Below are 23,542 nucleotides of genomic sequence, written 5' to 3'. Positions count from 1 at the left end.
CGCTATGTGTCGTCCACAGAAATAGCATCCCTGCCTTGGAGACAGGAGCCCTTTCAGCGGCCCCGGTGAACCTAAATGTTTATTTAGGAAATAATTTACGCGCTCTCTTCCCCTTTGCAGAGGGACCTGGCCACTGGAGCTCGGTGAGTGGGTTTTTTGCTGCTTATTAGCAGGAAAATCCCAGGATTTTTGTGCTCACGCATGGTTTCCTTATCCTCCGTCTGCATGGAGCCGGGCTGTCTGGGGGCTCCGTGCACACTGAGGTCAGCCCATGTGCAGTGAGACACGGGAGGGGTGAGTGCCGGCTTCCAAACTTCCCAAACTGAGCCGAATCCCAATCTTACCCACCCCGTTGAGTTCAGGGCTCGCTGCCCCTGCTGCCTCTATTGCATGCCGTGCAAAAGCCTGGGGGACAGGTCTTGAAATGATTTATTAGATCACCCGTGTCCATCCTGCTGCTACTTCAGAAGTGTTCAGAGTCACACTCTTGAATATTACATGTAATTTTAAAAGAACTGGTGTCCCTGCACCACTGTGTGTTATACACGGTGGAGTGAAGTGGGAATGAGTTATGTCTAACCTTGAATATCTCGTCTTCCCAGTTTGACAATTAATTTGCATAAATTGTATTTTCTCATATGAACATCATGGCATGCCTGGATTGTAATCTAACTTTTTTCTGTCATTTATGCCAAATAGTAAGTGTCTGAAATACTCGAGTGGAATTCATCTGTTTTGTCTCTCCTCTGAGTTTATCTGAAGCCAAACTATCCTCTGGGGATGCATGAATGTAAGTGATGTTTTACTACAACTCATTAAAAGATGAAGGGTTTGTACAGGTCCTAAGAAAAGCTTCACTTTCCTTAGTCAGACAGAAAATATAAATAATACAGGTTGAAAATAAAAGCAATGTGGGACTTCTAAAATAATCTTGAAATCGCATCTTGTTAAAGATTAAATTGCATCCGAGGGAAGATGGCGTGAGAGGGAACATATTGTACCCCCCTTCACTTCCCCAGGACGTGGGCTTTTAGCTCAATGAAATACAGGCTTTGTAATTAGTAGCAAGGCGATTAGATCATCCACGTTTCTGGGAGTAATTTGTGCACTAATTGTGTTCGGTTGTTTAATTACTCTTGCTTCTGTAATTGAGGAGAGGTAGCGAACCCCTTTGCAAGAGCTCCCACGGCTTCTCAGAAGTTACATGTGCTTCACCACATCCCATATTACAAGGAGGGTGACATATATTTAACCATTCCCAGGGCCAAACCCCAAAGAAAATTCTCTAAATGGCAAGTGGAAAGAGGCTGGATTTTGAAGGCAATTCGAATTAATTCCAATTTTTGTTCAAAACTTTTCTGATGTTTTTGGTAGGAACCAAAAGGGAGGAAATAAACAGAATAAACAACAAAAAAAATTGATGTTAATAATTCAGCAGGATAGGGATGAAGGGGGAAAATTGCAGTTAGAGCTGGTAAAGTTGCAAATAGTGTCTGGGATTGCTGTCCAGGATCCTGCACAGCTGGTAGGTGGGAAAACTTCCATTGCAATCCGGATTTCTGTTTGGACAGTGATGGCATTCCGGAGATGGAGATCTGGGGTTTAGTTTTCGACGCTGTAGAGAGATGCAAATGAATATGTACATTAGAGTTGCGGTAGTGGAAGCTCCAACCTGTAGCTTTATGTAGACTGGAAGAAAGGCAGGAAGACATGTAAAGAACAGTGAATTAACTCTTGCATTTGTTGGGGAAGTCGCAGTGGTGATGTGCGTAAGTTGGAACTACGGTTGGGTAGGCTTTGCATCAAGGAACAGATCTTCCAGCATTGCCACGCTGGTTGTAGCTCCTTTGACTTGGTTTATCACTGATGAATAATCATCAAACATAGTCGAAGGATGGTCCAGCTGACCTTGCACAGTGTAACTCACAAAAGCAAATTACTTGTGCTGTGGTTTCTCCAGTTTCTGACCAATGTTGTGACTTTGGCATGCTGCGCTTCGATACTTCAGGGCTGATACGCCTCCTGCCTGCTGAGAGGGAGCTTTTGCTGGCTTTTACTGTTTTATCTATCTGAAAGAAGTGTTGCTTTAGGGCACTGTGAGATGGGGGCTCTTCCAAGTGAAGAGATAAGAGAAAATGCCTTCAAGATGAAATAAGGTAGTAAGCTATAAAACTTGGAGATGTGGCCCAGACATTGAGGAGGAGATGTAGGAGGAAGGTGCAGCCAAGATGTCAGTAGAAGCATCAACCTCGTGTGAGGCCGGGCAACCTCCACCTGTGTCAGACGTCCAGGGAGAGCAGGACAATGCTTCCTCTGCCGCGGAGGGAGATGGAGGGGCACCGAACACCACAGCATCTGCTGTACTCGCACAAGGAGGAGAACCACAGAAATGCTGCAAACCAGGAATTCCTTCTTGCCTTGCTTTGGCCAAATGGTTGTAGGGGAAGATTTGGTGTCTGACTTGTTTGGGTTTTTATTTTCTCCTGAAATGCTGCAATGTTTGCAGCCTTGCAGCTGGCAGCAGCCCAGCTCACGGCCGTCGGTGAAGGCCAGCTAGCAACTATCTACTGAGCTTGCGAGAGGGACAGGAGCGACAAATGCATCCTCACAAATAGCTGTGCTCTCCAGCAACGTGTCTCCCCCAGAACCGGAGGTCTCATGTTTGGCAGCGCTTCTGCTCGAGGGCTCCCCCGGCCCTTCCTTGGAGGACGGGGGCCTTCCGTTGTCCCCAGCGCTGGTGACGGAGGGGATGACATGTCGCCACCCTAATGAGACCTGACAAATGGGCAATTGGGCTGCTGCTTAGGGAATTTAATGGTTAATTTCCATAGCGCCGTGTTAGGGCAAAGGGCAGGAAGAAGTAATCCTGCTGCAGAGCGGGGATGGGGATGCCTTTCCGTCTGAAAGGTGCTGGTGAAGCTGGAAAGATTGAGTTAACTAGGATTTCTGTGTCAGTGCCCAAGACCTTTTATAAACAGACTGTATGATCTAAATACCATGTGACTATTTCCCCTAACTGCAATCCGGTATCAAATTCAGAGCGGGCCATGCCGTTCTCTGTTCGGTTGGTGCGTGCACGCTGCTATGCACGGGAGGCTACTACAGCTGGAAAGGAGCCGAGTTAATTCAGAAGGAAAAAATGCGTGCCCGTGCGCTGGAGAGCAGCAGTTTAGCACTTTACTAGCTGATATGGCAGCAATCGCTGTTTGAAAAGGTATTTTTGTACAACGTTTGGCAGTTTTGGCTGAAAGCCGTGACCTAAAAGGGGCTTGTGAGCAAGAGAAAAAGTCTCCATGCCCTTGATGAAGCTTCTTAGGGCTTACAGGCTTCACGAAGGCCAGCCATCTTTGCAGAAAAACGTCATTTTTGGATGATTTTGGGGAAAAAAGTGTAACTGAAAACAATTTTTTGTCAGCCATCTGCATGTTTTAAGACAGCGCATCCGTAGATACGTGCATTTCCTTTAAAAACAAAAACGCAATTACGTTTTGGTTTTATGTGTGGGCGTAAAAGCAGAGAACGAGCGTGCTCACAGAATTACTGTGCTGAGCAGTAATTATTGAATAGGTTTTTATTCAAAATAGTTTTTGGTATTTCACTCTCTGTGGAATATTTTCTCAGTTGGACGCAGTGTATTTGTACGTGTGTTTTTGTCCCCTGTGAAAGACAGAACTACGTGTGCCCGTGTGTACATAGTCAAAATATTTGTGAAATATTGAGTACTCGAGTAGCTTACAGAAGGTGCTTCTGTCTCCGCAGAAATATCTATTTTTACACTATTTGTGTATGAAATGCCCAGGTAGAACACGCTTGCTGTGAAGAGCAGTGACTGTAACGGCGGCAGGCGTTTCGTTCAATAAATACTTTCCACTTCAGCGGCTGCCATAGTTCAAAGCAGCGGCCGGGCTGGCCTTGCTCTGGTCTGAGCAGGGATGTTTTGTAACACAGAGGGCTTTTTTAAAAATTTTTAATTCCTTACCTATAATTAAATCTGCTTCAAACATATAAAATAGAGGTGGGGAAGTGAATTCTATATATTCATTTGTGGTTCCTGCAGCTCATTAGAAGCGGTGTTGGCAGTTAAGCTACTTGCAATTACAAGAGGCACGATGTGCGTATTTTTAGCGTGCAGCTGGATGGTTTCTGCCACCCTCTCAGGCAGGACTAACAGCCACTTGTCTTCTGAATCTGACGACGAGGCAAGTACTAACAGCTACGCACGGACATTTGGAGATGGGCTGAATAAGCAATTGATCCCATAAAAGGGAGCACGTGTTATAGAGGGAAAACTGGTGTCCTCAACTGGAAGACTCTGATCAGAGCTGTAAATACAAGTGCTTTTTGTGATTACGATGAGAAAACCCTACAAATTCATTTTTTAATTATACTTGGGAGGAATTCTTGCTGTTATTTTAATCTTGTTATGTTTAAACTTAAAATATTGCTATTTGTCCTTTCTGTTGATAACCTACGTTAATCATAGGTTGCTGCTGAGAGTTTGTGTTGAGCTATGAGAAGCTCCTCTCGTTGGGATGGGGGTCCTAATTTTTTTTGTGCTATAATGCAGGATTGCTGCTGAGCCCCTGCGAACCGACAGAGTTTCACTGCAAACTGCTGATTTCTTGAAATTAATAAAGGGGCTTGTAAAATCTGCTTTGTTTTGTTTGGGATAAAAAAAAAACACAATCCAGCAAGCCCTCTGTCCTCCAAGCCTTCATTATCTCAGCAGGATGAATGTTAAGCAGTTTCCACATGTGAAACCCACTTGCCGCTGAGTGGCTCTGGTCAAGCAGTGAGCGGAGAGGCTGATGTGTGTCCGGTGATGGACTGGCCTCCTCCTGCGTAGGAAAGGAGAGGCTCAGCTCAGGAGTCCAAACACACCTCGTTTCCTTGTGCCGAGCATCGTGTGTGACTTACGTGACGTACAGACACGTGTCCCAGAAGCAAACGCTCCCGCACTGGAGCGCGTCTACCCGGCGCCGTTGCTTGTGCGGCTGATGGCTCCTGCTGTCCTCGGCTCGGGAGCGTCAGGGCAGCGTCGGCATTTGGCCGGCTCAGCTCCAGGCCCGTGTGTATTTAGCCATGAGGAACTCAAAAATGTGAATGGTCCTAAATCCACACGTGTACCCAGCTCCCTCACCGAGGTGGGCTTCGGCTGGCTTTGCTTGGGACTCCTCCTCCAGACCCCAAAGGGAGCTGCTGGTCCCATTTCTTTCATCTTTCACGTGGCTGGGAGAGGTTTGTTTTATTTCCTTTCTGTTTCTAACCAGGATTTCACTTTCCCCTGGCCGATACGCATCTGTGGATTAAACCCAATGGAAATTGGCATTTCCCTCTTTGTAAGGTTAAAACAACAGAGTTTAATGCACCATGTTGTGTGTTATCTGTTTCCCTCACTATTTTTATGGATTTCATGGTGTTTTAATAAAGGGCTGTTTTCAGATAAGAGCCAAGGATAATGACAGCCCCCCCGACGGCCATTGTGCTGCTCGTCCTGCGTAGGTCGCTGCTGCGAGACAAACATTTGGAAGCAGAGGTGGAAGGTTGCGCCACTGCCCCTGGAACATCTTTCCTGTAAAAAAAAAAAAAAAAACAACCCAAAATTGATTTATTAAATAATAGCTACCACACTTTCGAAGTTGCTTAGGAAATATCTGGGTATCACAGATCTCTTGGTCAGCCTGAGTGGGAAAAATACCCCAATGCTGTGTGTGCTGGATGGATGCCAGCGGCCGGGGGAAACCGGCGGCTCCTGCCTGGCTCGGCAGCCGCCTCCTCTCGGGCCTTTCCTGTCCCATTTGGTTTCTGAGGCACGTTTTCATCATTTTTAAGGAACTGTAATAATGAGAGATGTGTATTTAGCAATGTATTAGTGTTGTCTGTTCCTGGAGGGCTCTGCACAGCCTGGGTGCAGGGGTTGGGATGCTCCTGAAAGCTGCTGGTTTTTGGGATGGCTTCACGAGTGGTACCACGGGGGTATTTGTTTCTGCTTATATTAGTTCCCTTCATTGAGGGATGTGGGGGAAATACCCTGCATCATTTGTCACAAAGGGAATAAGACCCTTTGGAGCACGGATGAGGAAAACGCAATAATTTTTTTTAGGAGACGTGGGGGTGTTGGGTTGACAGTTGGACTTGACGATCCTAGAGGTCTTCTCCAACCTTAATGATTCTATGAGTCTATGAATCACTTTGTCATTAACAGCATCCAGCTGAAGTTAGAGATAACCTGAAGCAGCTGGAGCTCCTCATCTTTCCTGAGATACGTGGGAAGTAACGCGGAGCTTCTGGTTTGCCGGAAAGGTGCATTTTAGGAAGGTGTGATCCCTTGTTGGAGTGTGGGTGGAAGAGCCATTGCTGCTCGCCGGGCATCCCGACAGGTCTCTGGCTACCGTTTCCTTTCTTCCCGGTCTAACTGTGCAGTTTTCCAGTATTCTCTAAAAGCAGTTAAACCCCGTTGCAGTGCAGTTTCCAATGACTAGCATCATCCTACTGAGGTTTTTGAAAACCAGTCGCCAACCAGTTAAATTGTGAACAGTGACAAACGTGACCACCCTTCCCCTTGGCTCCCATTTGCAGCTCTCTTGCTGGGAGAGTGTTTGCCCGAGTCCTCTTCCCAGGCGGTGCCAGGGATGTCGCTGAAGCCGAGCCAAAGTAACGGCACCGCTGCCCGCCCCTGCGGGAGGGCAGCCGAAGGTTCACGGGAGCATCATGGTTTTCGTGAGGTTGGGCTGCTGGGGGCCGAGGTGGTGGCTGCGCTCCTCGCGGGTTTGCTCTGCTCACCCCTGTTCTCTGCTATTGCCCAGGTGAGGGTTTTCGGCCGCCGTATGAGTACGGCTTCGCCCGGCGATGGCCTCGCAGCCCACGCCGGCGTGGGTGCTGCTGCTCAGCCTGCTGGCCGGCTGCCTGCCAGCCGCGCAGCCCAGGGACTTCACCGTGAAGGACATCGTCTACCTCCACCCTTCCAGTAAGTCACCTTTGCGGGGGCTGCAAAGCCACGGCCGGCTGCGGCATGGGGGTAAGGATGAGGGAGAACGTGTGTTAAGGCAGCAGAAACATTGGGGTTGAGCCGAGTGCTGAGCAAAGATTAAATAATTATCCCCAGTACTCATGAAACTAGTTGATATAAAACCAAACTGTTGCTTCCCAGAGGGATTAAAGGACAGATAGGGTTATGGGCCATTGCTGAGTATGTCAGGAGCTTTTCGTTCACTGTTTTCTGTTCCAATACTCTGCCTGGCCACAAGGCCAAGCCCCCCGGCCGCACAGCTTGCTCAAGCACATCTATAGCTGTGAGCAAGGGCCAAATGTGACCATTTGCAGCTGTGGCACCAACTCCCTGAAGCAATGCTATAGCAAAGTTATGTATCTTTACATCTTCCATGGACTGTCCTTTCACTAGTTTTGTTCACTTCATCAGCCACAACCTTAATTAATCCTAGAAGGAGAGCTGTGCTGCCATCTGTTCCCAGTGAAAACTCGTCTCCTTTCTGAATTTGGCTGAAAAATTTATATTCTGTACAAGCAAATTGAAAGTCCCGTTTTATGCCATATCTGTGACCTGCTAGAGGTCCAGGGAGAGAGCAGTGAATTTAATTCGTGCTGTTGTGTTGTCCCACCCCAAAGCTGCTCCTTGAGGGCAGCACGAGCCCCACCAGAGATGCTCCCAGGGGACTTGCTGGCCCTTACCCAGAGGAGCTCTGGGGAAACAAGCAGTGAATGCCTCTTGCTTCACCTCTCACACCCGAACGGGGTCTGGCCCAGAGCCCGTGGGCAAGGGGAGGAGGTGGAGAGGAGGGAGAGGTGAGATGTGGCCTGTGGGGCTGCGGAGGTTCAGCTTACTTCATCCCATGGAGATAAATGTGATCCGTTCACCATTTGGCTTCTTGAGAAGGTGGCAGCATCTTGAAGATGTATTGAATGTGCTACAGAAGCCCTGCCAGGAGACCACTTAAGACATTACACTTCTTGTTTGGCAAGATAAATTAGGGTGGGGTCTGCTGTTAAAAACTGGAGGTTCAGCAAATTGATTTTTTTTTTTCCTTTCCTTTGGGGATATCAGCCTGCCTTCAAACAGGGTGGCTCATTTTCCCGGTGGGACAGTTTCCAGAAGTATTTTAATCCATCTGATATTTTGTTATCAGCACTGATAAAGTAGCGGTATTGGATGTGAGCTCTGATACCAAGAGAATAAGTACTCCGTGCTCACATTAACTCCCTTTGAAGTCACCAGTGGGCACTTCTGCTAGGTAAACAGAGTGAACCGCGTCCTTATTGTATCTGTACGTGCCTCTCCTACGCTGCTATCGGTGATGGGATTTTTCCAAATCCGGACCAACTTGAAGAAGTTGACAGGCGTACTTGCAGGCAGATATGTCTAAAGAGAACAGACGTTGCTGTGTGCCTCTGAAAAACAGCAGAACCGGATTAATTGGCTCATGTTAATGGAATATTGTCTGTTCCTTTCAGCCACACCGTATCCTCATGGATTTAAGTGTTTCACCTGTGAAAAGGCAGCAGATAATTATGAATGCAACCGATGGGCTCCGGATGTCTATTGCCCAAGAGGTAACCAGCTGCATGCTAGCGTTTCACTTAAACCCACCTTACAAGAACCTCTCACTGTCCCCGCAGTGGGGACAGCACTGAGCCCCCATTATTCCTTACGTGTACTCGGATGCTGGTGATTGCTGCTCCTGCTTGTAAGCCTCCTCAACAAGAAAGACGTGTAAGAGATATGACTAATCCTTTAAGCTTTTCTGTCTCTTTGTGGTGGATGAAATTTAGGACTTTCATCTACTCCCCGTGCTCCTCTGGCTCAGCTGGAAATTAAATCAGGCTGACATGTATTTAAGGGTTGGATTTCTCTTACTGGTGAGTACGGGCCCAGTCCTTGCTTTGTTTGCTTCCCTTCCCTATGGCACGAGCCCGCGCTTCAGGGCAGCCAAGGCTGCCTCTTTTTGGCTGGCATCAAGATATTTTCAGTATTTTGGGCTCATAACTCCCATCGGAGTCTGAAGTTGGGAACAGCTCAGAAAGGGCTTTGGGATACGGGCCCCCAAATATCAGATCCAGGTATCGGTGAGACCCTCAGATCTCCCCCTCCCTTACTGCTTCTCTTTTTGAGACACTCACATGCATTCAGATTGCTCACAGCCCCTGCTGAAGCCCTGGACACAGGTTGGACATGGACCATGTCCTCGCCAGTGGGGGAACCACGTGTGGGCAGGAGGCAGCCGGGGCCGCGCGGGCACAGGGATGCTGCTGGGTTTACCGCTTCCCTGGTGCTTTCCGTAGGCTCGGCAGTGCTGTCCAGCATCTATCCGGAATGCCTGCAGTCTGTTGTGGGACATTACAAATGCCCTTAGAAAATATTTACTTTGGAAAGACAAAAGACCATAACCTGCACTGCAGGGACGAACCAGCTGTGTTTGCAGCCTGCGTCACAGCGCGTTATCTGCCTGAGAATTTATTTGCTTTGAGCTCAAATCAGCACAACGTCAACAACAACAAAAAAAGAGATCAGGCTGGCTGGCATCAGATGAGACCGATATTCATGGATACTCCCAGCTTCGACAGGAATAGGTGGTGTTTAAATGACCAAGGACGGCGTTACCCATAGATCGCTGTGCAAGGAGAGGCGCGCGACTCCGAGGTCTGCCTTCAGTAACAACCAGCAGAAATGACTTGACCCCCAAAAAATGCTAATCTGGAAAGAGAAGTTAGTACTTAATGGCTGTTTAGGGGAGGGGAAAACCATGCTTTGGTGCATCTGGATCTCACCAGCTGTGTTCAGCCTGAACGGAGCCGCTAGTTATGGTCACCAGCCCTCCTGCCTGCTGGTACAAACACCCACTGTGAAGTAAGGATGGGGTTTTAGCCTTGAGAAGGGGCTAGCTGGAAACCTGAGTCTATCTTTAATCTTTGGAATAGAGAACTTCTTAAAATGGAAGGATTCGATAAGGCTTTACTCGAGGCAGATCATGTCGGTGCCCAGACTGCCCCATCATCCCGTGCCCCGGGGCTGGAGCGCAGCTCTGCCTGCGCCACGGGCCCCCAGCCCCTCGCTGCCGGCTTTTGGGGGAGACCAGGGCTTGCACTGCTGAGTCAGCAGTCACTGTGTTTCAGACAACTGGGGAAAGGGGTCGGGTGCTATGGCTTAGGTGCTCTGTCCTTATGCTGTGCAGTGGAAGCAAAGCTGACAGTGTCATCGCTCTCCGCTCTGCAGAAATCAGACGTCGCTTTGGGATGCCTCATCGCTGATGGCTTTTGTTGGCGTCTCTTAGCTTTACATCCAATGCACCTCCACATCAGAAAGCTTTTATTAAGCCAGCTTTTCTTCTTTGTTGCTTTAATTTTCAAATGTGACTTTGAGTTTGTGTAAGGAAGCCGCAGAAATGCAGCCTGAGGTTTGAGGTGTGGCTCCAGGCTTGCTCCGGGGTTATCTGCTCAGGTAATTACCTTATCTCTGGGAGCCAGAGGGGTATGCTTACGGCGTTGCCTCCCTCGCTGCAGGGATCTGAACCCTTGTTGGTTTGCTTGGGTTAAGTGGTGGGAGAAAATGAGAAATCTCCATCCTGGTATTTGCTAGTTGTATGGATTATTTTTTTTTTTTTTCTTGAGGACAGAATGCTATTAAAACCAAGCAAACCAGAATATTTTCATTAACTATAATGTAGGAACTTAAAGGGAACCACATGAATCCCCATATTGAACAGAGACTAGAAAAAACATTTCCTAGAAGGCAGGCCTCCTGCTGTGCATTAACCTCGTTTTCTGTTATTTATTAGCTTCAGCTCAAGCAGAAACAGTGTTAGTGATCTAATTTGTATGGAAATATGGCACTCAAAATACTCCCAGTGCTCTATTTTTGGATGGCCCGTGGGAGGGCTGACGTCTCGATGATGGCCACCACCACCGTGGTGACGTTCCAGCCGTTGCAGGTGGCACCTGACAGCCTTGTTAGAGGCTGTGGTTTGGGAAACGGGCTCTCAAAAGTCAATGTGTGACTCTGGGCCCTTTGAAATACCAGGTTCAGTTTTTCCCTACCCACTCCTAGCAGGCCGAGCCTGGGGCTGCCTGTTGTACGTAGGTGTTTGGAGATATGTCGTAGCTTAAGGACGTCATTCAGCCTTTGCCAGACAGTTCCACCAGAGGAAGGAAAAATGCAAAAGAAGAGGTGATGGTGTCGTCTGTCGTGCCGGGGGTCAGTGCAAATCAACAGCCCTGAAAAATCCCCCACATAATCTGACCCAGAGCAACAATCTCATTTTTAAATGCTTTTGTAATGGAACGTGTTGCTGGACAGCCTGGATATTACACCACGATCAGCCTAGCTTTCAAGTGCCTCTAAAGATGCTCTGCAACCGTGAAATTTAGGAAAGAAATCCATGTTTTTTTCGACACGATACCACCAAGACTCACCCTTGCCCTGTGGCCGTACAGCTGCCTGGCTTGGGCACCACCGTACTTATAAGCATCAACTTTCATGCCTTAATGTCTTATTTGAATCACTCTAGATTTCTCTGATACTTTTGGTAACTTTTTTATAGTGTTGGGCATGTGTTCTTCATGGGCTCAGCTTGGAGCTCCTCCTCTACCCCTCTGGCTGGCGGCTCCCTGTCTGCAGAGCGGTCCTTGTGGGTTAGACGTGGTGACGTTCCCCACCTGTGCGTCGCTCTGGGCTCTCCCAGTGCTCTCTGGCCCGAACCTTTTCATAGCGCCTGCCCTCATTATCTTTAGCCTGCTCTCGGAAGAGAGGCAGACCAGAATGCAGTGCAAAAGTTAATATTAATTTGAGCGAGTGGATTTTGTTGCTTATTGTGGACTTACTCGGTAGCTGCAGCCCTGCCTTGCAGGAGGTGATAGCCATCAGCGATGGCTGTGAAGACAGCATACTTGGTCCCTCTGTGCAGGGGAAAATACATGTCTCTAAGAGGATTGCGCAATATTTTCTACAAACACACTTGGAAGAAAGGACAAAACAGCCCTGCAAGAGTTATGGGGTGCTAGAAGTTTTATTTGTTCCATCTGGGACCTGTCAAGGGCGAGCTCCGCTGCACAGACAGAGCCATTGCAGGAGAAATAAAGCTCCAGGGACGCACGCCCAGATTTGCTGGGGAATGGCCCTTCCAGGCAAGGTCCCGGGAGAAGCTCGAAGCCGTCGTGCAGAGAGTGCTCCCCTTGGGGTGAAACTGAGAGCGTCGCCCCCTCGCGCAGGAGAGCCTGGAGGACGCGTGCTGCAGCCCTGGCCAGTTTGAAGGAAGACAGCACACGGAGCACCTCCAGCCTCGGGGGATAAGTTAAGTCTCTTTGCTGCGGATGTTGCACTTGAGTTAAGAGCAGGTCAAAGATACGACAGATGTCTGAGGGGTTTTATTGCCTAATGACTAACGTGCTTTGCTGGCAATCTCGCTCGGCTCTTGCTGAAATCTGAAACACGAGAAGTATGCAGGGCTTTCCCCATCGGACATGGGGGCTGAACAGGAATGTTCACTTTATATTAATTACACCCCTTTCCCCCCCCCGTGAAAGCAACAATGTTATTAATAATAAGGTTGATTAATAAGAAACAAGGTATAATTTAGGGAAGAAATATATAATGGCATGTTTCCTGTGTTGAAAATCCGGTGTTTTCATCTTGGAGTGCTAGGAAGTGGAACAGCACCTTCAGCTTCCCTCTGATGACTAAAGCATGAAATAAACCCAAATTCCTCTATGCCTGAGGATAACCACAGCATTTGTCAGTCATCCTGCTTTGAATTTTCTGTGCGCCTTACAAGTGTCACCAGAGGAACTGCTCGAGGAGGAGGAGGGTCTCCCTTGGGAACGGGGGCGCGCGCAGGAGAAGCGTGCAGAAGGTGTGATGGGAATACTGGGCACAGTCCATTTCGCGGTGCCTCTTCCAAAGACTGGCAAACTTGAGAAATACGGAAATCCTCCCACCTGTTCTGTCGGTGTTTTGGCTTTGATGGATGATGAAACTGAGGGACAGAGCGGGGTGGGCTACGCAGGAGCCCTGGGACAGCCGGGATCAGAGTGTGAGCGGTGAGGACAGCTTGCATGAGCTCTGAGGATGTAGGGAAAGGCAACTCCAGTGTGTAATGGGAAAAAATTAAACCTATACAAATGAAAGTTGGCTTCGGACATAAACAGGTATTGTTTACGACAAGACAATTCCTATAAAACTAACAGAGTGCAAGATTTGGGGTCTTTATCTGAAGCTCCCTTCGTAGCTTGACTAGCCACTGTATGTTTCGTTAGCTGTAACACTGGAAACAGATCTCCGTGTTCCAGAGTGCTTTGAAACCAGGTTTGCACCAGAGTATTAAGAGACATCTACGTATTGCAATAAATACATCAAAACTCTTCTTTTTCTTTTTTTAAATCCCAAGATTTGGAAAAAAATCCAAGATTTATTTCCTATTTCTTCCTCTTTGTAGAGGAAACTTGAATTTGACCAGCAAACACATTTGTATGTCTTCGTAGGTACAAGATACTGCTTTAGCCAACACATGATGAAAGTCACTGGAGAAAGTGTATCTGTCACCAAACGCTGTGTACCGTTAGAGGACTGCCTGTCTACGGGATGCACCTATGTAAAGCATGAAGAATACAAGGTATAGGATAAAAATTGCCTTTTTCTCATAGGAAAACTGGGCAGAATCCTTGTGGCCTCCACCAGAAGTCTGACTGCTTCAGTGGGTAAATCAGCACTGTCAGAAATGAAATTTTTCTTAATGAGCTGCAGCTCGTTTCCATTTGTCACAGAAACAAAGGAATAACCTCTCCCAGAAGAAAAGAATAATCTGTTTAAATGTCCTGTCAGCAGCTCGGGGGAGCAAACCACTCCCTTGTGGCCGAGGAGTGCTTTGCCAGCAGTCCTGCACCGTGTTTGGTGCCCTCTGCTCTGCGGCGGATGCTCGCCGACCCTCTCTTCGTTTTCTTCCTGAAACGGGTAGGGGAAAGCCCCGAAACCTTCCGAGCAGCTGCTTTATATGTGACTCAATCAGTTACTTATTAAAGATTTTTCTGAAGGTCAACAGTTGACCTGTTTGAACTTCTCCAACAGGTTAAAATTAAAGACCTTTCCGAGCTGCCAGACACGCTGAATCTCTGTTTTGCACGTCATTTTATGCTCGCCTGGCCTCGGGTGCGTTAGTCTTGTGGCTCTAAACCCCTGTGCCCTGGCAGGGTACCGCAACCGGCCCTTCCTAGCCCTGAGGCGGCAGCTAGTCCTTACGGGCTGACGCACTCCGTCACGCCAGTGCCCGAGTATTAGGTGATAGGCAACAAACCCCCCCCCCGTATGAATAAATACTGATTTGGGGCTTTTTTGATTTCTGGCTTGTGAGCTCTGCTTTAGCCAAACAGCACTGGTTTTCCTCAGTTTACTTATTTGGGGTAGAAAAGGCAATAACCTCTCCAAAATGCCAGAGGAGCCAAAGCTCCTCTTCACCACTCCTGGAGGTATTTAAAAGACGTGCAGACGTGGCACTTGGGGACATGATTTAGGAGGCCTGGGGGTGTTGGGTTGGGGGTTGGCCTTGATGATCCTAGAGGTCTTTTCCAACCTTAACGATTCTATGATTCTATGAAAATGGATGGGTCTTCCTTGCACCAGCCAACGTACTGTTCCTGTACGGGTGAAATTGTCCTCCGAGTAAATGGAGTTAAAAAATAAAGGGGGAGGAGGAAAGAAGCAGGGGAAAAAAGGGAAAAAAAACCCATCAGACTAGCCCAGTGCTTTTTTGCATATATCATATTATTTCCCCTATATCTTTATTCAGTGGCAGGGGTATTTTTCAAATAACCAAGTTATAGCCTCGTTTCTTTCAGATCTGCACCTCCTGCTGCGAAGGAAGCATCTGCAACTTGCCACTACCAAGGAACACAACAGATGCCGTATTTACAACCCTCTCCCCCCTCAACAAAACACAGCGACTTTCACAGCCCGTCCTGCTGACAACGGCGTGTCTCTGGCTGGGGTTGATGTCACAGCACTGGGTGGCGATGCCACGCGGGGCGGGCCCGGACAGCTGAGCGGGGCGAGAGCATCTGCGCCAACGGGCCACCTCTCCCCACAGAGCCTGCGCTTTGGAGTTGCCTTTGCAAGACTGATTTTCCTCCTGATTTCTTGTTAACGATGAGCTAGTGAGCCTGGGATGCAGGTGCATTTGAAGGGAGTAAAACCATCACGGTTCTCTACTGTTTTCTGAAGAAACTTATGCAAAAATGTTCCCAGAGTCCATGGCTGGGACCGATGCCTATGGTCTTCTTAGTGTCCTTTCTCCATGAAGAAATGTTATTTAGAACTATGGTGTCACTGCCAGCTGCTAGTATCATCACTTACTCATTTAAAACTTCATTATAATTTGTCAGAGCACTAATGCCTGTGTCTCTTTAACCTGTTTTGAGACCAAACGGTGAATAACATCATACATATAGTCAGTATGCCTTTGCAGTCTCCCCAGGCCTCCTGCTCCTCTCGGAGAGGGCAGGAGTTTGTAGCACGGCAGCAGTAGCTGGAAGGGATGAGGTCAAGGGAGCAGCAGCAGATTGGCTCAGGCCAGCGCCACACACGGATGCTTCCTCCGAGGCTGTCCAGCAGCGGCATGACGAGCCACCCCCCCCGTAACACCGCACGGTGGGATGCACAGAAAAATCACTTTGGTTTATAAACCCAACCAGAAAAACTCTAACAACCCTGTTGTTGAAGCATAATCGGGGGGGGGGAGGTGGGTGTGTGCTCCTTGACCCTCTCGAGAGGAGGGAGGCGGATGGCGAGCTAGTGGGTGCCCAGGTGGAGGTGCTGGTGCCTACCGAGCCAGGTTTTGGGGGCTTTACCTGTGGTCGTATTTTGGCACCCAGTCCTACAGCGTGAGAAAGCGATGATCCTGAATAGCTTCTGTTATTTTATTTACTGCACTCCCATGACAGAGTATGGACTAATACTAGCTGCAGCTGTATTTTGGTGACTTGTGTTGCTTGGTTTGCTCGGATATCATGTATGCAATATTTATTTTTCTATGTTGAGTAGGGTCTAAAGTGTTTAAAAGATTCTTAATACTGATATTGCCAAGGAAAATAGTTGTTTTGCAAGTGGGTAAATATATAAATTATCATAAATATATATAAAAATTATTTTGCATCACTGTTGAAAAAGAATTAGCTTTGTTTTGCAGGGTCAATAATAAAATCAGGGTGTCCATGGACTTGTTTTAAAGTTAAACCAAACTTTATAATTAATTTTTTGTTTGTTTTTTAAAAAAACACACTATAGTAATAAATTGTTCTTTTATGAGTTAATTTTTGGCTAGTTGTGCCCCAAGGCAACTTGGGCTTTATCAAGTTAGGGTATGCTTATGCTCTGAGGTGCTCTTTTTGGTGAGTTACACAGCGAAAGGCAGAGGAAGGAAGCCAATGCTGGAAGCCAAAGGCTCTGTAAACCCCTCCAGTGCTTTGAGAGGGCTCGTGGAAGGTACCAGCAAGCCCTCATCTAGCAGCATCTGTGTTGGATACCATTAATAGCTGGAAAACTGCAGCTCTGAGCACGCAAGGAGCGGTCTTGGGTTTTGTGGCCTTTGGAGTGAACTCCACTTGACTGGGGGAGTTTTATTGGCGGCAAAGGAGGATGAGAACTGAGAGCAGCACTCCTGATTTAGTTTCAGGTGACTGCTCTGGGGAAGAAAAGCACGCTGGACGCCTCAGTGTGTTTTGCTGAGTGACTTTTTTTTAAAAATGTATATATACTTCAGTGTGAAAACTGAATTTTGATCACTGGGTCTTTCCTTTTTCTAACTTTTTATATAAAACTAACTTTTTTTTTGAGGCCAGGCTAGCTGACCTCACAGACAAACCTTGCATTTTGATGTCCTGTGACTTGCTCGCAGATCGCTAGTGGTAAGAGGGTAGTTGCAACCTGCGGTTTTATGCAAGGTGGATGTGTCTCTGGAGGTCCTGAGAAAAATCCACCCTGCAGTCTTTATAAAGCCTGTTGCCCTCCTCTGCAAGCTTTCTCGAGCAGAGGAAGCCCAGTGCTGACTCACAGGAGCTTTCTCTGTAGGTGCTGGGGGAGAATGAGGTGGAGGGTTTTATGACTTCTCTGATGGCAACTTAAATATTTATTATTATTATCCTGCAAAAAAAAAAAAAAAAGGGAGCGTGAAGCACTTCAGCTGCTCTCCTGGGGCAGGGGTTAAACATTGGCCGAGCATTTCGGCAGCGCTGTTGTGTAGGCGCAGGGCCAGATCCAGGACATGGGCTTCGAGAATGTGTGCCGGAACGCCAGCAGGTGGAAGCATGGGAATCTGGGAATACGCGGGAACATCTCGCTTATCTGTTCAATTGCGGTGGGCTGGAGGCTCAGGCCCTGTTGCACGTGGCCAGCAGGAGCACCTTGTGGGGGAGCTCCCTGCCATCTCGGGTGGCGGCAGCTGAGCTGGATGCTTTAAGGATTTATATTTTCATTTTGGGCCTTGCTAAACACAGGCATTTAGGAGTCAGGCACTAAGATACCTAGCCAACAGCAAGGAGCAGACATTACCTCCTGACCTGAGCTGACTGCCTTGGTCAACAGCTTGCAGTCAGGTTTCTGGCTGTGTCTTCTGGCTACTTTGTGTCATCCCCCCCCTATTTTCCATATATTTTGCAGTTTCATTGTTATTTAACAGAACTCACCGAGCCTAACCTGTGGTACGCTAACTCTGAGCTAGATACGTATAACTGCGTGGGAGGGCCGGATTTCTTTGTAAGATGTTGGCCTTTTGGGACCGCTCCCACCACATGAAAGGTGCGGTGCCTGCAGTGAGACGGCACGGGCTCCCGCGCTAGCTGGCTCGTCGTGTGCACTGACACACAGGATCTTCGTACTGTGTGTAGGTACACCTCAGGCAGACCAGAGACTTTTTTTGGGGTGCCTGGGAGTGATCTCTACCCACAAAGACTGGCATGCCACTGATCAAATTTAGTTATGGGTGTTGTAGAGATATTGAACCGAGCCAGTTACTTCTACTCCCTTTGCAGTCAGTGGGGGAAAAAGTGGTACTTCAGGGGCTGATTCATTGCATGCTAAGGCAGATGGTTAAACTTGTTAATTGTGGATGTGCCTAGTAAAAGTAGCTTGGAAATAAATACTATAGCCCACCTAGAATATCCCGTTGCCAGCCACGCAGTTATGCCAAGACCAGTGCTTTGCAAATACCAGAGCAGGAGCCACTCCGAAGCCCATCACCAGCTTTGCTGTGACCGTGATGTTGCTGTAGATGGACGAAGTGCTGGTTCCTGTGCTGCGCTGGTCCCTCTCCCCCACTGCTGTGCCACAGTTGCGGCCTTCAAAAGGGACCTGAGCACTGTCCAACTGGGCTGCTACCTCCGCTGCGGTACAAGGATTATGGACATTGAGCATAAAGAGCAAGTTAAGGTGGCTGAGAGCAAGCGGGGGACCCACGCAGGATCCTCCCTGTACCAGCAGGTCACCGTGCCCTGTCTGCCCCTGGAGTTGTTGGGGTTTTTTTTAAAAGCACATAAATGCTAAGCTGCACCGTATTTATATATGTGATATTCCTTTTAAATATAATCTAATTTTTTAACTATTGTAAATGCTGTACATTTGTATAAATAAATGCTTTAAATATTCAGATGATGTGTGAGGTGTCTGATAACGATGTACAATTGCTATCAGCAGCCCTGCTCTTTGGTGTGGTGCCACCTCCTGTTCTGGGACACTGCTGCTGCTCCCCTGTCCCCTTTGCCTTTCCCTGATGTCCTGCTAGCAAAAAAACACAAACAAAAAAACTAAACAACCCAAACCCCTGTGTTTAGAGCATTTTGTTTTAACTCCCCCTGTCGCTAATGAACCTTCCCCATGGTTTCCTCCTACTGCGCTCCCATAGTTATTTGTTACAAATTGTTTTGTCTTGGGCATTTAATAAAATGTCTGCGGAGGTTCCTGTTTAGTTTGTGACCCCTGGATCTTCCTTTCCCTCACCTGCTCTGGGAAAGCTTTATGTTTTCCGTAACTGTGCTGCCACTCTAATTTAGTCCCAGCACATTCTGGAGGTTTTCATGCAGTTATTTCTAATTTCCTCTCCTGAAAGCAACACTTACTTGGATGTAAACAATGTCGTGTAGCTAACGAAAGGTTTTGGACAAAGTTATTTATGGATAACGTGAAGAAGGTAAGACTCAATATTTAAAAAAAACAAAAAAGAATTATAGAGAGAGATACCTAAGTTAAAGCTGTAGAAGTACATCGCTGTAGCGTGGGATATTCCCTCATGCTATGCGTACAGAAGTGAATGTACTTGTTTTACCCGAGTTCATATAAAGGCCTTCCAGCTCAGCGACCGCTTCAGCAGTGGGAAAGGCTGAACCGAGGCTCTCCTGGCTGCAGAAAGTGAAGACACAGCAAAGGCAAAAAAGTTAATAAACCAACGTTTGCAAGTGTATAATAACAACAAACAGTGTTGACTGGCGAGTACGCTGTGCAATTAATGCTACGTGCCTAAAGCATCAGGAGGAGCCTTTAAGGGGGGAGTTAGCGTCAAGATGTCAACAGTTCTCTCTTAGTAATGAAAAAAAAAAATCTGATGGTCCCTTAAATGGGATGGTCATGAACAGTTTGCAAAAGAGTTGTGCGAACTTCTCAGTAGGATATTATTTTCTTTTTCAGATGGAGAATAATGGTATTGCTCAACCCCCACAGCAACACTTCGTAAGAAAAGGCACCCAAAGGGCGCTCTCGGAGCCCCTGGTGCCGTAGGGCCCGGTCCCAGATGCAGGATTTGCTGCCAGCACTGGCGGCTTCACCTGTCAGCAGCTGGACACAGGCAAGGGCAGCTGGTGGCAGCCCACAGCATTGCTGCACTGCCCCAATTCCCACATCTTTTAAGTTGAATAAATCCAACTTGCAGTAGCACAGTTAACTACAGTACATTGCCTTACAGCTCCTGCATTTCCCTCAGTCCTAAAACTCGTTTCTGTCTGACGGTTCAGCATTTGGTGCAGCTTTTGCTTACAAGCACGCCTTGAGGGAAGAGAGTTGGTTATCCCGTTTCAAGAGCTGCCTGAGGAAACACCAGGCCCTGCTCAGGGACAGGGACAGGGAAACGCCCGGGGTACGCAGCCTTGCAGCGCTTCTCTAGCGCGTTGCTTGAATTACTGATTTTCTGCATTACAGCACGGTGAGCTGAAGGCAGATGTTAATTAACAAACGCTTTGCTTTCATTTCTGTAAAGTAGTTGATTTAATTGTCAGTAAAGACAATTCTTCTTGATTGTGTAGCTCTTTTCCTCCCCTTAACCACCACCAGACAGAGCCTTCACCCGCTTTCCTGGCCCAATCATCAGGGAGCCCAGCATCGCTTTCAGCAACTCGGTTTATGCAAAGTCCACCCAACACCGAAACAGCCAAAGCGATGCTGAACCTCCCGTTTGCAGCAGCTGCAATTCCTAACACTTTGAGACCCAGAACCTCTTCTCCAATGCCAGCCAAAGTCCCACAAAAAACAGTTTGGACTAACTGGCAGGGCAAAGCTCTCGAGAGCATTTTTAACCCCCTAAAGAGGCTCAAGCCACCAGCAAAGGTTATGCCCCAAGAGTCTCACTAACGCCTGGAGGTTCCCATATATGCCCCATCAAGGCTGCATCACGACTTGCTCCTTCCACCAAGAGACTGCCAACAAGTTGAACTCTGAGTCTGGTGACTTGTATCACCACACATACCATGTAGCTACTGGGAAAGGAAATGGAAAACACACTTAAAATATGTATATTAGGGAATAAATGGCAAGCGTAAGTTAAGTCTCATGATCTAAAGGTGCAATGCCCAAGGTGGCATCAATTCAGAATTAAAAAAAAGCCAAGATGAGAACCAACCACCTGAGTCACAGCCCTTGTACATCCCCCAGCATTACAATTCCAGATTCATGTCAAAATGAGCTTCCAGTTTTTGCTGCATCTTGCTCATACATGGTTTACAACGCCAACCCCATTACATAGAATCATTAAGGTTGGAAAGGACCTCTAGGATCATCAAGGCCAACCCCCAACCCAACACCCCCAGGCCTCCCAAACCATGTCCCCAAGTGCCACATCTACATGTTTTTTGAACTCCCCCAGAGATGGTGACTCCCCCCCTCTCTGGGCAGCCTGTGCCAGGGCCTGACCGCTCTTGCAGTGAAGGCATTTTCTTTTTCCACCATTATTTTCATCATTTGATTGGTTCTTGTATCAATTTCCCTTTGCTCATCGCTGGGTGGGATTCCCCTTGATATTAATCCCAAAGTCCTCTCAGATTCCTCCTTAGCCACCCATCAGCCACCCACCTCCCACACTGATATAACAACTTCAATCCTTTAGCATTGACATTACATATTTAAAAGCATTTCCAATATATCTGAACTTATATGTTTTAAGATGTCATCAGATTTTAGACATGTTACATGTACACATTTCATTATCCAGTACTCAGACCTAAAAGTCTTAGACTAAAAATTGCAGGATATCTTCAACATGATGGAGTCTACCTACAATAAATGCAAACAAATCCAACATAGGGCTGACGAAACTGGGGGGAAAAAAAAGGAAGTGTACCAAGCTGTGGAAAAAGAAAAAACACCCAAACCCCTCCCAAAGTAAGTTTTCATACAGTGAGAGGAGCAATCTGAAAGGGCCAGCACTCCACTAGTCTCCAATATAAAATTCAAATAGGTTTTGGTTATGCTATAGGTGTTCCTATCAAGCTCTACTGAAGACAGGCTGAACTTCAACTTGTCAGTTCACGTGTGTTAGAAATTAATAACCCCACCCACCTACACAAAAAGCATTGATTTGGTTTGGTGGCAAGGGGCTGCCAGCCAAGTCCTTTCTGCTGCTGGGTGCCAGAAGGAGAGTATTTTAAGTAGGTAATTATTTTAAGGGGGTAATTGGCTCAGGTTTTTCCTTTAAAAATGTAAGTAACCCTCCTGCTGCGAAGTTGTGTGCCATGCAGTGATCTACCTGGACAGCCAAATAAAAAGCTGCACCTAAAGCCCATGGCAGGTGTCACGGGGACCAGAAAAAGGCAGGGTTGGTCCTGCTGACCCTGTAGCTGACCACCCGGGACGGGTATTTCTCACCGCTCACACCCAACTGATGTCTTACCAACCTAAGCACAAGGCAGGGTGCAACATGTGCCCATACATGGCTTTTTCACAACCAGTAAAATGATCAGTTGTCACCTGAAAACATCCCACTAGCCAAAATGTTGAGTTTTCTCCAACTCAACATCAGCTCAAAATTAGCTACTCCAACTAGCTAATTTCCCAATGTTTTCTAGCAGTCATCATTTAGTCACTATGGGATAGCTCTGTGTCTCTTTTAGAGCCAAACCCTTCCCCAAAGTCCAGCCCTCAGACTATATTTGCTTTTCTTAAAGCTTTTCCAATCTGCCAGATGCAGCAGTTTTAGCGGTAGAGATTACTTTCTCAGTGAAGCATAACACCCAGCTGCATGAAATTTCAGTCTCATAAATCCTGTTAGGCTTCCCCTGTCAGACTCCGCACCGATGAGACCTTTGTGTTTGTGCAGCTCCTGAAACAGCAGCCTGAGCCTTACGGAAAAAAAATTAAAGCAAGGATTGCCATTGCCAAGGTGGAGGGCTACTATTTTAAAGGCACCGCAGCAGCCCGTGGGAAATAAAAGCCACAGTCAGATCTCAACTTAGTCCCGGCTTTTATGTGGGTTTCAGGTTTGGGTGCCGGGCTCAAAGCTCCACCACCAGCCTTTGGCTTTAGTCCAGGTAAGACCACAGTTTCTTTCCTCAATGAATGACAGCAGGATACTTGTCAAGAGGAAAAAAACCCCAGCTATTTCTTATCCTCACTGCGGACGTTAGTGTGCAGCAGATAACCTCATTCATTACCCTAGACATTTGGGAACAATAAGGCTGGTCAATGATTTTTCAGCTGAATTTTCATTGGGACGCTTTCACAGGTTTTTAGGAAACAATTTCTTTTCGGTGGGTAGGCAGGAGCAGGGATGGAGAGGGTTAATTTTATTGCCAGTTTGCTCATTGACATTTCAGTGTCTTTTCAGACTCCCAGATTTCCAAGCCAGCCTGGCAGGGAGCAGGGGTTGGACCCTCACAGCCTCCCAAGCCCCCCTCCATCGCCAGATAATCTGTGAGCCTGCAGCAATTCTCCAGCATCAAACCCAGCAGAAAACCCAAACAATGACAAAAGGCTGGCAGAGGGAGGAGATATTCTACAATAGCCCATGTGGCATGCCAGTTAACCTGAGCTATTAGGTTTGTTTGTGAAAATGTTTGTGAAAACCCCTCCTTTATAAAAGATTCCTGTGTTCAAAGACAGATTTGCAGTCTCTGACTCTGTGGATACATGTAAAACCTCAACTTGTGCATGAGCCTGGCAGGCACGCTACTATCCATCCATTTATAAGTACCACTCATTTATATACAGCATATGCCATGCGTCTATGGATAGACATCTCTTCAGAAAAATGGGGACAGGGCATGCGATGGAGGAGGAGTTGGTCACGGACCT

The 23,542-nt window shown here is 47.4% G+C and overlaps 1 protein-coding gene across 5 annotated transcripts in view; it reads left to right on the top strand.

Annotated features, from left to right (window-relative positions):
- LYPD6 (LY6/PLAUR domain containing 6) overlaps positions 1-16,303 on the top strand; it is a 68,770-nt gene extending 52,467 nt beyond the window's left edge. For all 5 annotated transcript variants that reach the window (XM_075092786.1, XM_075092785.1, XM_075092784.1 and 2 more), the window contains 4 exons: positions 6,807-6,967; positions 8,470-8,568; positions 13,489-13,619; positions 14,839-16,303. In XM_075092786.1, coding sequence (XP_074948887.1) covers positions 6,850-6,967; positions 8,470-8,568; positions 13,489-13,619; positions 14,839-15,042 — 552 coding nt within the window. In that variant the 5' untranslated portion in view covers positions 6,807-6,849 and the 3' untranslated portion in view covers positions 15,043-16,303. The remainder of the gene's footprint in view (positions 1-6,806; positions 6,968-8,469; positions 8,569-13,488; positions 13,620-14,838) is intronic.
- Positions 16,304-23,542: the final 7,239 nt, after the last annotated feature.

This window comes from Phalacrocorax aristotelis, chromosome 5 (assembly GCF_949628215.1).
Source record: "Phalacrocorax aristotelis chromosome 5, bGulAri2.1, whole genome shotgun sequence".
Taxonomy (NCBI): Eukaryota; Metazoa; Chordata; class Aves; order Suliformes; family Phalacrocoracidae; genus Phalacrocorax; species Phalacrocorax aristotelis.
The sequence above is the reverse complement of the archived record's forward strand: the minus strand, read 5'-3'. Positions and strand labels throughout refer to the sequence as shown.